General features: G+C 38.8%; 1 protein-coding gene across 1 annotated transcript; it reads left to right on the top strand.

Moving 5' to 3' along the window:
* tmprss13b (transmembrane serine protease 13b) lies at window positions 1-13,062 on the top strand (the record flags this gene model as incomplete). Its single annotated transcript, XM_081365209.1, has 13 exons — window positions 1-15; window positions 2,213-2,366; window positions 2,489-2,599; window positions 2,762-2,887; window positions 3,017-3,143; window positions 3,499-3,594; window positions 8,085-8,128; window positions 8,229-8,391; window positions 8,535-8,704; window positions 8,878-8,976; window positions 9,071-9,213; window positions 12,292-12,444; window positions 12,620-13,062. The coding sequence occupies 13 exons, from the start codon at window positions 1-3 to the stop codon at window positions 12,632-12,634; spliced, it is 1,416 nt and encodes a 471-aa protein (XP_081221335.1). The 3' UTR covers window positions 12,635-13,062.
* Window positions 13,063-14,717: the final 1,655 nt, after the last annotated feature.

Genomic DNA, 14,717 nt, shown 5'->3' with positions numbered 1-14,717 from the left:
ATGGAGCACAGACAGGTATAAATACTTTAATACCTAACAAAATATTTCCAAAACAAACATAGATACAAACATATCAATATTTCCCTTGTATTTTTAATTAGTGATTATTCTTTTTGTGGGCATTTTTGATGTGGCTGTGGTTTTGTTGTTTTGTTAATATATTATTGTAAATGTTGAGTGACTAGCACTGAAATTGTATTAGTATTGTGTTCTTATTGCTGTAATGTTTTTCTCTTAGTGACTAGCTTCTGTATAGCACTACAGTTGTCATGGTATTGTGTCCTAATTGGCAATTGGAACAGTTGACTTGTATCCAAGGGACCTGTACTAATTATTAACACAGTATATACATTCTAACTCCATTTGTTTTGAAGTTTTAATAGAATTAGCAACATAATTGGTTATAGAAAAGTTATATTCAATAAGAATTAAAAGAAGGAGGCTTATTATGCAACCAAGTGAATGATTCACTGTGTGTATTATAAATAACATGTTCCAACTGGGTGTTGTTAGAGAGAATAAGATCTGCAACATGCCTTAGAAGGGCAGATTCTGAACCTCACAGATCAATCCTAGTAACAACAATGTGTTCAAAATCAGCATTTAAGGTATCGTTTATTAAACAATTATTACAGATTGATCTATGGATTGAAATACAGAGAACAGATACACAAAAACTATTTCAATCATCTGGATTTAGTCAGACTGCCTGTTGGTGTAACTTACATTACATTTAATCATTTAGCAGACACTTTTATCCAAAGCGACTTACAAATGAGGAGAGCAATATAAGCAATCAAACTAACAATAGGGCAACAATATGCAAGTGCTGTGACCAGTCCCATTTAGTCCAGCACAGTACATGTAGCAAGGTTTTTTTTTAAAAAGTTAAAGTATTAATGGGTCAAGTGTTACCAAAAAAGATGCGTAGGCTATACATCAGGCCTGGCTGAGATTTTTTTCACTCCATTTTAAGTTGCTTCTTAAAAGTTTATATTGCAAAAGACTGTGTTGATAAATAGATTTATGATGCTTTTTCAAAACATTTTCTGCTGGGTTCAGTGAACTATGCGTGGCAAAAAATAGGCTCAATGTTGAATACTGTGTACTCAATATGTGCTGCTTATGCAGGTGTAAATATCGTAACCTGCTAATATGTGGGCTGAAATAAATATATGCTTTCATGTGTAATGTACAAGTCTCACAGTTGAAAACTTTTGAAAAAATTGGGAAAACAAATTAATAAATGGCCAATATAAAAAAATAAAAAAAAAACCTCAGTGTACCAGAAATCACTTTATTTTGTTGCATAGTGCTGCAGCTGCTGAAAGCACAACCTGAGCATGCTGTTGCAGATGCATTGCAGATTCATTTACACAATGTGTGCGATGTGAAACAGGCCTAAGATAGGTCCGGTTTCATTATGAAAAACAGTACAACAAATTCAAGACAAACAATGCTTAGGCTATATGTGTATAATGCAATAGCTGAGACAACTGACTGAGATGTCTAAATTGCTCTGTCAACTCCATGCAACGTCTTGCTGCTGTCTTTATAATGTGATTATGTATGTACACAAATCTGTGTATGGGGACATTTAAACACTCATTTGAATATGGAGCAAGAGGTTCATTGCATGCTCACACATTTGGCCAGGCAAGACCAAAAAAAGTAGAATGGGCATTTTGGTGTCTCACATTGTAATGGTAATCCCCCAGTCCAAATTTGTATCAGAAAAATCTGCATCACACACACACACACACACACACACACACACACACACACACACACACACACACACACACACACACACACACACACACACACACACACACACACACACACACCAATAATTTGGTCATTTGAACATAAAATTATCTTAAAATTATAATTGTACATAAATTATGACAATATAATGTTGGAATACATTTACTAAACATATGACAAATAATTATTCCGTGACTTTTTTAAGGTGAAATCTGAAATCTGTCCTTGTTCAAAAGAAAAGCAATCCCACCGCATAAAGCAGGGCCTTGCATATGAGACTTATCATAAATGTATAAACAATTTATTTGAAATCTGATTGGCAGTAAAGTTGTTTACAGTGAATTTAACTGGATAACAGATGAGAGCGAACAGTGTTTAATAGAGATATTTATTACCTTAAAGGCTCCTTTGTAAATATCTTGCATTTATATTTTTATGAATACAGACTGAGGCTCCACCCTCATATGACTCAGTGGTGAATCAGAACACGGCTCCACCTTCATATACGAGTCTTCAGACATTGTCGGCCAACCAAATCCAGCCGTACCACATACCCCAGCCAATACCTCAAACACCTGCTCCTCGTGTAGCAGAGACAAGTAACACTTAATAACACACACTAACTATACACATATAGGTCTTAAAACATGGTCATTAAAAAATAACTTAAGCAATAAATAATCTTAGACTGTCAATAGCCATTTTTGTTTGCTTTTTGCAGTCCCGTCACAGAGAAGGCAAGTTCTCTGCAAGAGCAAAAGGTGTTGCTATGGTGGGTCTAGTGGTGCTACTGTTGTTGTAGTGCTGGTTGTAATTGCCATCTGGCTGGGAGGTAAGCATATATTTTAATGTATGCATGTAGTCATATATACAGTTGTGCCCAGAACATCAAATACTGTAGTTTGGGTTGTGTGAATTGTATTCACATAAAAGCTTAAACTTAAACTACTAATTTTCACAAGTCTTTTAAACTCATTTTTCAACTCCTGCACAGTCCGTTATGGGTCGACACTGTGGACTCTCTCCAAGAGCACGAAGGAGACAGACACATGCCCCCCTTCATCAGTTGACTGTGATGGGAAGAGAGACTGTTCTCAAGGCAGTGATGAATCTCGCTGTGGTCAGTGTCAATCACACAGAAATATATGTCAATAACAAAGTGACTTTTTAAAATCTCTTTTTATTTGGAAATCATATATGGTTGATATTCTGAAAGCAGCACACTGATTTGCCTTTAATCTTTCTATAGTGCGGTTTGGGACAGCAAATGAATTGCAGGTCATGACCTTTAAGTCCAGGGTCTTCCTTCCAGTCTGCGCACAGGGCTGGAATAAAAACATAGCAGACCAAACCTGCCAACAGCTTGGCTTCAGACAGTAAGTATAACACACACACACACACACACACACACACACACACACACACACACACACACACACACACACACACACACACACACAAGCACAGCACACATTACACAACATTGACAATTTAAAAAGGTTTTCTACAAAGTTCAGATTCAGTTATATATTTTTTTTTTATCAAAGATAGATATTTTCCCCAAATCTCTATCACTGTATGTTCGTTTATTACATTTAACCTGGTTTTCACAATGAAAATAGCCATGGAATCTGGCATGGCATTGAATCACAAGCAAACAAGCATTAGACAATATTGAGGATCTATGTATGAATTTGTATTCATGTGTGTTTTGGTTTATGTGCTCCACAGGAGTCATGAAGATGGTTTCTTGCTAACCAACTCATCCTCCTTTCAAAGTATTAACAGTCAGTTTACAAACACCATCCAGGGGAGCGTTAATAGAAGGTAATAATAAAAAAAAATGAAACTGGCATAATTTACTGCTGAAAAAAACAATGTAAGCAGAAAAGTTCATGCAGAAAAAAAACTAGTATAACCTACAGAGAACAAAAACAACAAAAAAGAGAGATAAAGTTATGGCAATCAGTGGATGTGTAGCTAATATGCTAATGCTAAGTACCTAATTCTATGGGTTCTTACAAAGCTCAATAACAAAATTTATATTTGCCATTGGGTAAATGTAGTCAATAGGAAGCATTTGCTGTCGTTTCTTTAAATACTGTCAAATAAATTGTATATTGATATATTAATTATTAATAGCCTGGATGCCATGCTAGCTGAACTTAGCCCCGCCCACCACATTTGAGGTCGGGAAGTTTGGTCTGGACTTGATCCGTTGTGGTACCCTGGTAATCCAGAGTTCTCGCGAGAGCACAAGTTGAATTTGCTTTGCGAGTTACTCTGGTGTCGAGTAATGATGCTCATTAAATATGCCCCTTTATCTGAGCTGCACCAATCACATCAGGTTATCTGATATAGGCGGGCCAGAGGTGAGATGACGACAGCGCTGCAACGTCGAAGTCATTAGTAAACATTGCAAGATGGCTATGGATGAACACCATTTGTTTGTGTTCAACAATGAAATATTTAGACTTTTTCTCTAAAAGAGGAACAGAAGACGGCGCTCGAATTGTTCCTTTGCAAGAAGGGCGTTTTTGCTGTTTTGCCGACCGGATACGGTAAGAGTCTAATCTACCAGTTAGCTCCGCTGGAAGCTAAACGGTAACTTGTTGTGACTGGTCGTAGTGTTATCCAATTGCGTGCAGTGAGATTTTCAAATGCATGCTTGGTGCTGCCTAGGCATGTGCCGGTATTCGGTAATGCGATAAATCGCGGTAATGAATATGCACGATATTGTTATCGTGGGCACTTCAAAATACCGTGAAAAACAATAGATCAGAATTTATATTTATAGAACGCGCATTAGCTTATTTTCCATCAACCGCTTAAACAAACACTGCGTATATGCTGCGCGAAACACGTGCGCACTCTGATGTAAACAATCCCCACATGTAGAAGCACTGTGTGCATGCGGCGCAGTGTGCGCTCTAGTCTAATGTAAACAATCCTCACAAGGAGAAGAAGCATGGCGGAAGGAGGAACGCTGCCGACGATTCATCCATAGACAGTAAAATAAAGGATTTATCCCCCTTCTAAAAGCAGGGCTGTCAACTCTACGCATTCAGCGTGAGACTCACGCAATTTACACTTTTCACACGCTCTCGCGCCACATCCATTTTCTCACGCAGAGAAAAATCACGGAGCAAAGAGGACACTGACACCGACAGACTAGACAGAGCAGGTTACTTTTGATATGAAAAAAATTCTCAGCTATCAGGTTCTGTCCATTTTATTACGAAATTCAGACAATAAATACCGTTTTGGCGCTTGTGAATGTGACGTGACCGATCGCTGTAGCGCCTCAGTTCAAGCAAACCGATCATCTGTTACTTTTTATTTAAAGATACAGTACAGCTTACCGAAAGGAATTTATGCCTCATACATAATATCGATCAATCAGTAGCTATGTTTCCATCCACACGTTTTTATCCGAATTGAGTGATATCGAATGAAAAATGCCTTATGGAAACAGTAAAATTCGATTGAATTTCATGAATATCGACTCAAATGAAATACGGTCGGTCTCATCGGATTTTATCTTGATCGATATACGGCTTATGCGATAAACGCTGATGGAAACGATAGATGGCGCGATCCATTTTGTCTAGCAAAACTTTGTTCGCAAATGTATGTTTGAATGTTGTGCGATTCAGTGCGAAAATGAAATGGAAACACCTTAAAATGTCTCAAATCAATTCGATATACCAATTTGTTCGCAAAACAGCATGTGACGCCATTACACACAGGTTTTTATTCGCTTTAAAGCTGTTGGATGGAAACACACATTCACCAGATTTATTCACATGAGCTTTTTTACCGAACTTCAGATAATTCGATTGACAAGTGGATGGAAACATAGCTAGTGTTTTTCAACCACGAAAAGAGGGAAAATAAAACTGCAGGTGAACAATTATGTCACAGAACGTTACATTTACCTCAGGAAAGCCATTTAATGACCAACACGTTAGTTGACTAGAAAAAATAGTATTTTGCTAAATATGTGCACTATATTACATTTGTATTATATTTTTACTTGTGTCATAATTGTTATTATAATGAAAACCAAATTATATTTAATTTAATTTGTTAATTTTTAACCTTTAATAATACCAGCCGACAGGGCTCTCTGTATGTTTACAGCATTATGTGAGATATATTTTTTCTTGAGAAAAATTAACATGTAGGCTATCTACTGTAGCCTACCTAATATTTATCAAAATAGTCAATATTGAATCAAGATTGAAATCAAATCCCAAGAATTGAATTGAAATCGTGAAAATTGTGTAAAATTCTGTTTAGTTACCAAATGTTTTGACAATCACAATTACACCTATTGTGATGCAAGTTGTTTGTTTTTTCTACATCCCCTCCCAATCCATCCGTTTCTCTTGAGCAATTAAAATATCGTGATAATACCGTATACCGTGATAAAAGCTCAATCAATTAATCGCAGCATGAAAATTTGATACCGGCACATGCCTAGTGCTGCCCAAGGCGGTAATGTTTCAGAAAAAACTGAAGCTTCCCCGGGGGCCACCATTGATTAGCAGACCCTCACCTGCTGTTAGCATTCCATTGACTCCCGTTCATTTTGGCGTCTCTTTGACAGCGAATAACTTTACATCTGAGGCGTTTAAAGACTCCATTTGTACATTATTTATTTCTAAAGAAACACGAAAATGTATAAAAGGCTCCATTACCTTGTATCTTACTTTATGGCCCCGTAGAAGCAGTTTTTGTAAAAATAGGCTAACGATTGCGTCATAACCACGCGACTCTCTGTCGCACAGTAGAGAAATTACCGTATGGACAGGAGGAGAAGCTTGCGGGCAATCGGGGGGACGTGGAGGCAAAATGACAAAATAATTAATCAGAATACTTAGCAAAAGTTTCTCCTGCTCCTATCTCATGGACACCTCCTACTCACACTCTCCGTCTCTGCAAGTTTCGGAAGGGAATGATTCAGATTTCTCTTGGCACAGCTACTAGAAGACAGACAGGCTGCTCATGTCACATCTGCGTCGCCAAGCTCAGTTTGAGTCTGCGCAGTACGGTCAGCCATCAGGAAGTGAGTGCTTCTAATTGACTTCACTTTTCTCCGTTGAATCCAATGGGGTCGCTGTGTCCATTTCTTTTACTGTCTATGGTGCTGCCCCTCGAGCGGGCCGATTTTCATTAGTCGACGCCAGACCATTAATCTTTTAGATTTAGGTCTGGATTTCCAGGCTACCGTTGTGGAGCAACTATGCTCGAACCAGAGCTGTTCGGACCAATCAAATTGTCAGGGCGGGCTTTATACGATGATGGACAGATGATCAACAGTAACGTAATCATCCACGTCACCAAAGAGCGCTTGGGTTGAATTTGTTTACAACAAAGATGACTGCCGCTGGAGAATTGAGATGTGTATTCCGCCATTGCGTCTGTTATAGAAGATATCGACAGCGCATTCATTTTAAAAGAGGAACAGAGAACCGCGATCAAGGCATTTGTCGATCGGAAACATGAATGAAGAACATACGTCACTTACTTCATTGCTCTGATTGGTTGTAGGTCTATCCAATTGAGTGCAGAGGCATTTTCTTTCCTGGTTCTGTTGAAACACGCCCCTTAATCACAGCCCAATGGAGCAGTAGCCTATCAGACTCATATTCTGACTTGAATCTGAGTATGACGATGTCAAAAAGGCTATTTTTAAACAGCCCTGAAAAAGCAACAGATTATACCTGATCTCATGAAAAAACATACATATTTTAAGAGCTGTAAATTTCATAGAAATTCACAAAATGTGATTTGTATGACAACGTACGTTTTTTTGGAGAAAAAAAGGTAATCATGGAGGTCCACCCCCTAACCTAACTCTGAGTCGTGGATGATATGAAAACGTACGAATAAGATACGAACCAATTCGGCCAAATGTAACTACTTTCTTTTTTTTCTGTCTTGTCGGTGTAAACAGAATGAATAAACTTAATTTCTCCATTTGCAATCAAAGAATGCCATAAAATGTTTTAAAATGCACTGTGGATATGGCAATGCATAAAAGTATAAAATGTATGGTAACACTTTATTTTACAGTGTCTTTGTTACACATATTACATGCAGTCACTAGAGTCACTACATGCAGTCAACTATAAATTGTGCTTAATTACATGCAACTAACCTATACCACACCCTAACCCTATAGTAAGTACATGTAGTTAATTATTATTACTCAGTACTTCAATGTATATTTACACTGTAGCATGGATACCTTAAAATAAAGTGTACTCTTGGTCTCAATTGTGTGTGTAACAATGTTTTTTTAACTGTAGTATGTCCTGTCCTGGTCAGCAGACTGTGTCCCTGCACTGCAGCAGTGAGTACCTATACACTGTTGCTACATGTTATTGCCACATGATAATGCTATCTAAGTATAAACACTCTCTTCCTTTCCCTCCTGTTCTTTCTCTGTTCAGAATGTGGAAAGCCACCCGTCTCCACAAGAATCATTGGGGGAAGTGTGGCTGCTGACGGTCAGTGGCCCTGGCAGGCCAGCCTGCATTTCCAAGGGTATCACACATGTGGAGGAACTCTGTTGGCTCCAGACTTCATCATTACCGCTGCTCACTGCTTCCCCAAGTCAGTATACATTACATTAGATGGATGGATAGAAGATTTGATGACTAGTCTACTTATAATTAAGATTAATGAATACATTAGCAAACAATTTCCAAAAAACATGGATGGATGAACAGATGAATGAATTTTTTCCATTTTCTTAGAGAAACACGCGACTCTCAGTTGCCTAGTAACTGGAAAGTGTATATTGGTTTGGTGTCCCAGCTCCGGCTTCCCAGCCCATATTATGTAAAGCAAATAATTTTACATGAGAATTATGACCCAGCGACAAAAGACAATGACATTGCCTTGCTAAAACTCAATCAACCTGCCAGTGAGTTTGTACACAGACACAAACACACACAAAGTCACATTTATTACTCAAGTACATTATATGATGCACGTCATAGCTTAAATTATATAATTATAATACTGTAGCTAAATTTCCATAAATATAAGTCAAAAGGCATTTATGACCACTGACATGTTTTGTACATACTGTTAAAGGTAATATACAGCCTATCTGCCTGCCTGTGTTTGGCCAGACATTTTCTCCTGCCCAGCAGTGCTGGACTACTGGTTTTGGAGTTACCCGGCAAGGGGCTGGTATGTATGTTTAATTGTGTATGTATTTTTTGTTGTCTGAGTTTGCATGTAGGCTATTAATAATGCTGGCCTCTCTCCACATGTGTGTTCGCAGATAGTAGTTCCACTTCTTTGATGGAGGTCAAAGTAGACCTGATAGACTCATCTGTGTGTAACTCACCTACTGTTTATTACGGAAGTATCACAGAGAACATGCAGTGTGCAGGGGATCTTAGGGGAGGGAGAGACTCCTGCCAGGTTAGATACATTCTCATGTTTAGAAGCTTGCTGTCTTTGCATGCAAATACTGCCACCTTTTGGTAAAATATGATATTGCAGTTTAAACTTTGTACTGCTCAATGCATAATGCTTTAGTTAATGTGCAAGGGTGTAATTTAGTCGGGACGCTAGGGACCTACCAATATCCAGCAGCTACTGAATTGTCCCTAGCAATAATTTTGATTAAGCTATTAAAATATATGTTATATGCAACCACTGTTGTTGTAATTTTGGATCCATCTAAAATGGGTCATATACCATTGACATTACCTGAGAAGTCAAATACATTAGAAAACTGCATGCTCTCTTTCAAGGACGTGCATTTAATGCATGAAATGAGTAAGTGTTTAAATATATGTGAACAGCTCAGCTGAATGATAAAGTTTACCCTCTTTAACTTTAACTTAATGTTGTTAAACGGAATGTATGAAGCAAATTTTTCGCTGAAATATATCTATACACAAAATTAAAAACAAGACTGAAATAAGACTGTGTGGTATATCTGTCAAACAGATGCGCGTGAAATTTGTTTCCGTTACTTTAGCAATAGTAGACTAGTGTCATTTAGAGTGTTTAGACCCCAGAAAAATTTCTCAGGTTACGCATGTAACCATGGTTTCCTGAGAAGGGGAACAAGACACTGCATCCTAGAGGACACTTTGGGGAACGCCTCCAGCGTGACTGGTGTCTAAAGCACATGATTCAAAGAATGTCATTGGCCGGTGACAGCACGTGATGTGGCTACGTGTGCGACCCTGAGTACAAGAGGGCACCTTCAGTACACGTCAACAACTTCTTTGTCTGAAGGAGACGTAAACAGGCAGGCCCGATGCATGGTAGAGAGATGCAGTGTCTCGTTCCCCTTCTCAGGGAACCATGGTTACATGCATAAAGGCCCTTGCACACTGAGTCCGAAATTCGCATCCGAAATTTTCGCACGTTAAAAAATAAATACGACCTCATGTTATGTCAATCAAGCTTGCACACTGCCTCCGAACCTTTCGTCCGTCAAAAAAAAAATCGAATCAGGTTCGATTTTCTGCGTTTTTCGTGTCCGTAGCAAGCATTTTGAATGGTGTTTTGACAATTTAGAGCCACCGAATCACGAATATTCACGAATACGAAAAAACGCATGCGAAAATTTCAGACTCAGTGTGCAAGGACCTTAACATGAGACGTTTCCTTTTAAATGGGAATTCGCATTGCATCCACTAGAGCAGTGGTTCTCAACTCCAGTCCTCGGGACCCGCTGCTCTGCACATTTTGTATGTCTCTCTTATCTGGTATTGCTAGCCTCTATTCTAGACATTATTTTCAAGGGAAAAGTGGCAAAGGAAAACAATGGTTTCCTCACCTGTCACTCATAACCTAAGGGAGCTGAATACTTAAGGGACCCGCAATCAGGAGGAGACAGCTTCAACCTTGGTATAAACTCATGAAGGGACTGTCTTCTTGTAAAACCCAGCCTGTTGGAGACAGCTGCAGCTTCAGGAATACAAAAGGAAGCTAGCCTGCCTGACCTAAGGTCAGCATCTCGCACAGCCAGCACTCCTGAAATAAGAGTGTTCAATCAGAGAGAAGGAACACTCAGGCAAAAAGCCGCTTCTCACCAGGGCCAGAGATGGGGTTTCTGGGAAGCCGAGGACTCAACAGAAATACCCTCGATCTAGAGGAGTCCAATGCTCACAGAGGCAGCTACGACCCTGTGAGTATGCTAAAGTTTGTATAGGGGAAATTGCCTATAAACAACTCCAAAAAGGGGGGCAGTTCCCTCTGCATAAATATAGGAACCTCCTGCTTAAGGGACCCCAGCTCTGGGGGAGGCAGCTACGACTTCATTGCCACAAGGGAGCTTCCTTCTTATAAGATCCTGATAAGGAGGGGCATCTACAACCTTGAACTTTAGCATACTAGAAAAAGGCAGCCGCCTGCCAAAAACTTGAAGGAGGCGGCTGCCCATGATAATCAAAAGGGGGCTACATGCTCATACATGAGCTCCCTTTACCTTGGAGATTGTGAGTGCTTAGAAGCTGTGACAAGGATATTGCTTAGAACCCATAATGGGGAAGGTGCACTCATTCTACCAGCCTCACCTTGGCAATAACTTAATGAAGGGACCGCCTGCTTAGGGACCCAACCTCTGGGAAGGCAGCCTCAACTTCACGAGACGTAAGGGAGCTGTCTACTTAAGGAGCCCACCATATGGGGTGGCAGCTTCAATCCTAAAAGCATTGCAGTGGCTCATGGACTGGCTTCCTGTTTAAGGCCCAAACTCTGGGGAAGGCAGCCGTGGCTTCGCAAGGCATAAGGGAGCTGGCTACTTAAGGAACCCTTAATGTGTTGCCAAGGTTCGTGAACGGGCCGCCTGCTTAAGGCCCAAAACTCTGGGGGAGGCAGCCATAAATTCACGAGAAATAAGGGAGCTTAAAGCACCCACCTTTAGGGGGAGGCAGCTTCAACCTTAATGCATTTTAAAAGGCTCATGAAGGAGCTTCCTGCTTAAAGACCCCACTCATGGGTAAGGCACCTACAACTTCAAGACCTAAGAGAGCTGCCTACCTAAGGAACCCACATCAGGGGGAGGCAGCTTAAAGTACATTGCAATGATTCGTGAAGGGACTGCCTGCTTATAGGACCCAGCATCTGGGGAGGCAGCCACAATTTCATGAAAACATAAGGGAGCTGCCTACTTAAGGAACCTGCCATTAGGGGGAGGCAACTTCAACCCTATACATAGAAATACTCTTGAAGGAGGTGCCTGCTAAACCCTCCTGTAAAGGGGGCAGTTTTCTACCATAACTTACCAACACATAAAGCCCTTCCACCGAACCTTCAGAACGGCAGGGCATGTGGTCTTAAACACACACTCTGCCATAACATCACTGGTTCAGTTTCATAAGCTGTGTTTTGAAAAAACCTTTGCTAACCTTCGTTCGTTAAAATATGGGGTCGGGGGTCTCTCTAATGTCAACATTAAACCCATGCCCTTGATGTTTAGTTAAAGCTTTTTTTAGTATAATTTCTTCTTCTTCCTCACTTTTCGATCTCTCTCTCCAGGGCGACAGTGGGGGTCCATTGGTGTGTAAAGCTGATGATCAGTGGTATCTCACAGGTATAACAAGTTGGGGAGATGGCTGTGGAAAGCAGAACCGTCCAGGGGTCTACAGTAACGTAGGGAGATTTTTAATGTGGCTATATGGCAAGATGCAGGTAAAAACACACTGCTTTTGCATTTTTAAGTGCACACACACATATACATTAAAATACATTGATATTAAATGTAAATGAAGATACTGACACAAAACGGTGTGAATTTATCATGAGTTTTACATACTTTTATTTCTTTTTCTTGTTTTTTATCCTTGACTCTGTTTCCTTATTACAGCAAGAGCGACCGTGACCTTCTGTGACCTTGAAGAACTAATAGGCTACTAACTCTAACTGCTGCGTACACATCACAGATCTGACAACATTTTGCACAGAATTAGTCTTATTTACTGAAAGATGTTTTCTCATTATTTAAGGTGAAACTGTACACGTGACGTACTTCTGCAGTAAATATATATTTCTGTAACATTTTAAATGTATTATTTAAACTATGAAGATCCAAAGAGTTTTAATCCTTTTGTAAATAAGATTTATTTTATTCTGGAGATATGAAAGTTCTTGATTAAAACATAGACTACATTACTGTTTTAGGAGCAAAATACAAGAACGTTTAAGCAATACACTTCTATCTGATGCATTGTATATTGTGTAATGTTCTGAGGAGGTCATCAACTACTGTTTCCTAAGAATAAATACTACAAAACCATTTTTGAACCATTCAAAAACATTTACTGCCTTTTTATTTGTACAGACAGTGGAGCTGCATATTGAACAGGAGTGTCCTCCACTCTGAGAGTAAACTGCAGGCTGTGATGGTTTTATTTGAGCTTTTCAGCCAACATTTGCAGAAAATTAAAATTGCTGACCTTGAAGACAAATTCTTTTCTCTCTGAAAAGGTGAAAGTTTGCAGGGTCTTTTAACATAGTCATAATCATTAACTTTACAAAGAATACCTGACTTAGTCCCTTTTTATACTCTGATAGATTTATATTCCAGCTTATTAAAGTGAAAGAGAATAAACTCACACTTGCTGTATGTGCACAGAAGAGAGGAGCGACTGAAGAGTCACTATTTTACACTTGCAATTATTTAAAAAACAAGAGATAACTGCTGAAACAATATGTTGGTTTTATAAATACACCCACTGGAAACTGAAGTAATTAGTTATGTATTTGTTCTACACTTTTTTATTTGTTCTTTAGAAAATTGCAGATTAATTTTTAACCACCCACTGAAATAGAACTAACAGATAAACGGACTGTTTGGAGTCCTTCTGAATCTCAATGTAATTTCTCAACATAATTTTCATAGTGTATATTACAAAATACAAATAATAATTTAAATAAATCATTTAAAATAATAAATGTATTTTTTTTTTTGGGAGTTAACTTCATGGATTTATCTTATTTATGTTTTTATTTATCTTATAGCAGATTATTTGGCCTTCAGAGATTGAATTGGTCTCTCATGGTCTGCCTCTTTCTCAATGAGCTTCAGTGACCTTGTCAGCCTATTGCAAGGGCACATTCACCACTGATCAGTGGTTAGATATTAAGAAATGGCCCAAAGGCTTGTGTTTATGTGTGTGTTTTGAGTTTTACTGGATAAGACAGGTCAGAGCAAAGGGTTTGAAGGTCATACTTGTGAAGCACACGCACTCTCTCTCTCTCTCTCTCTCTCTCTCTCTCTCCTCCCTGTTTTACTGATTTGCATTCGCTCCAGAGTTTAAGCTCCCTGTAAACACCCAAACTCCTCTCTCACTTATTCTCTCACAAACATATAGCACAGTTGTGGAATTATCAACTCTGAAACTTTGAGATCCTGCACCATTGCTAACTATGGGAGTGGGTAAGTTTGTTTTAACTTTATGCACTATTTTGATAATCAGTATTTATCAGAACTAACTTTTTTAGAGGTGTATATCACACAAATGAAAAGGATAGTTGACTCATAAATGAATAGTCTGTCATAAATTACTCACAATCATGTCGGTCCAAACCTGCACGACTTGTTTTCTTCTTTCTTTTTTCATCCATTTAATATATTTAGACATCTATTAGAGAATGTAAGAATAATATTTGGCCTATAGGTTCAAAGTTAACATGATACACTTTGTGTGTTCTCTCTCAAGAAAAAACTGAGTATTCAGATGCTGATTTCACCTATGGTAAGAATGTCTGATGGTTACTTATACTATTTTAAATTAAATTGACAGAACTGTGGAATAATCTTACAACACATTTTAAAGTTGACCTATGTGAGTATGAATGTTGCAAATTAGTTTGTTTCAGTCATATCTCAAGGGAACAGTCCTGCTCACATCAGCCAGTCAACAAAAGAATGTTAGCTGAAATATTTGTTGTTTTACAACTTT

This window comes from Scardinius erythrophthalmus, assembly GCF_964197995.2.
Source record: "Scardinius erythrophthalmus genome assembly, chromosome: 5".
Lineage (NCBI taxonomy): Eukaryota > Metazoa > Chordata > Actinopteri > Cypriniformes > Leuciscidae > Scardinius > Scardinius erythrophthalmus.
This window is presented reverse-complemented; position numbering and strand designations above follow the sequence as displayed.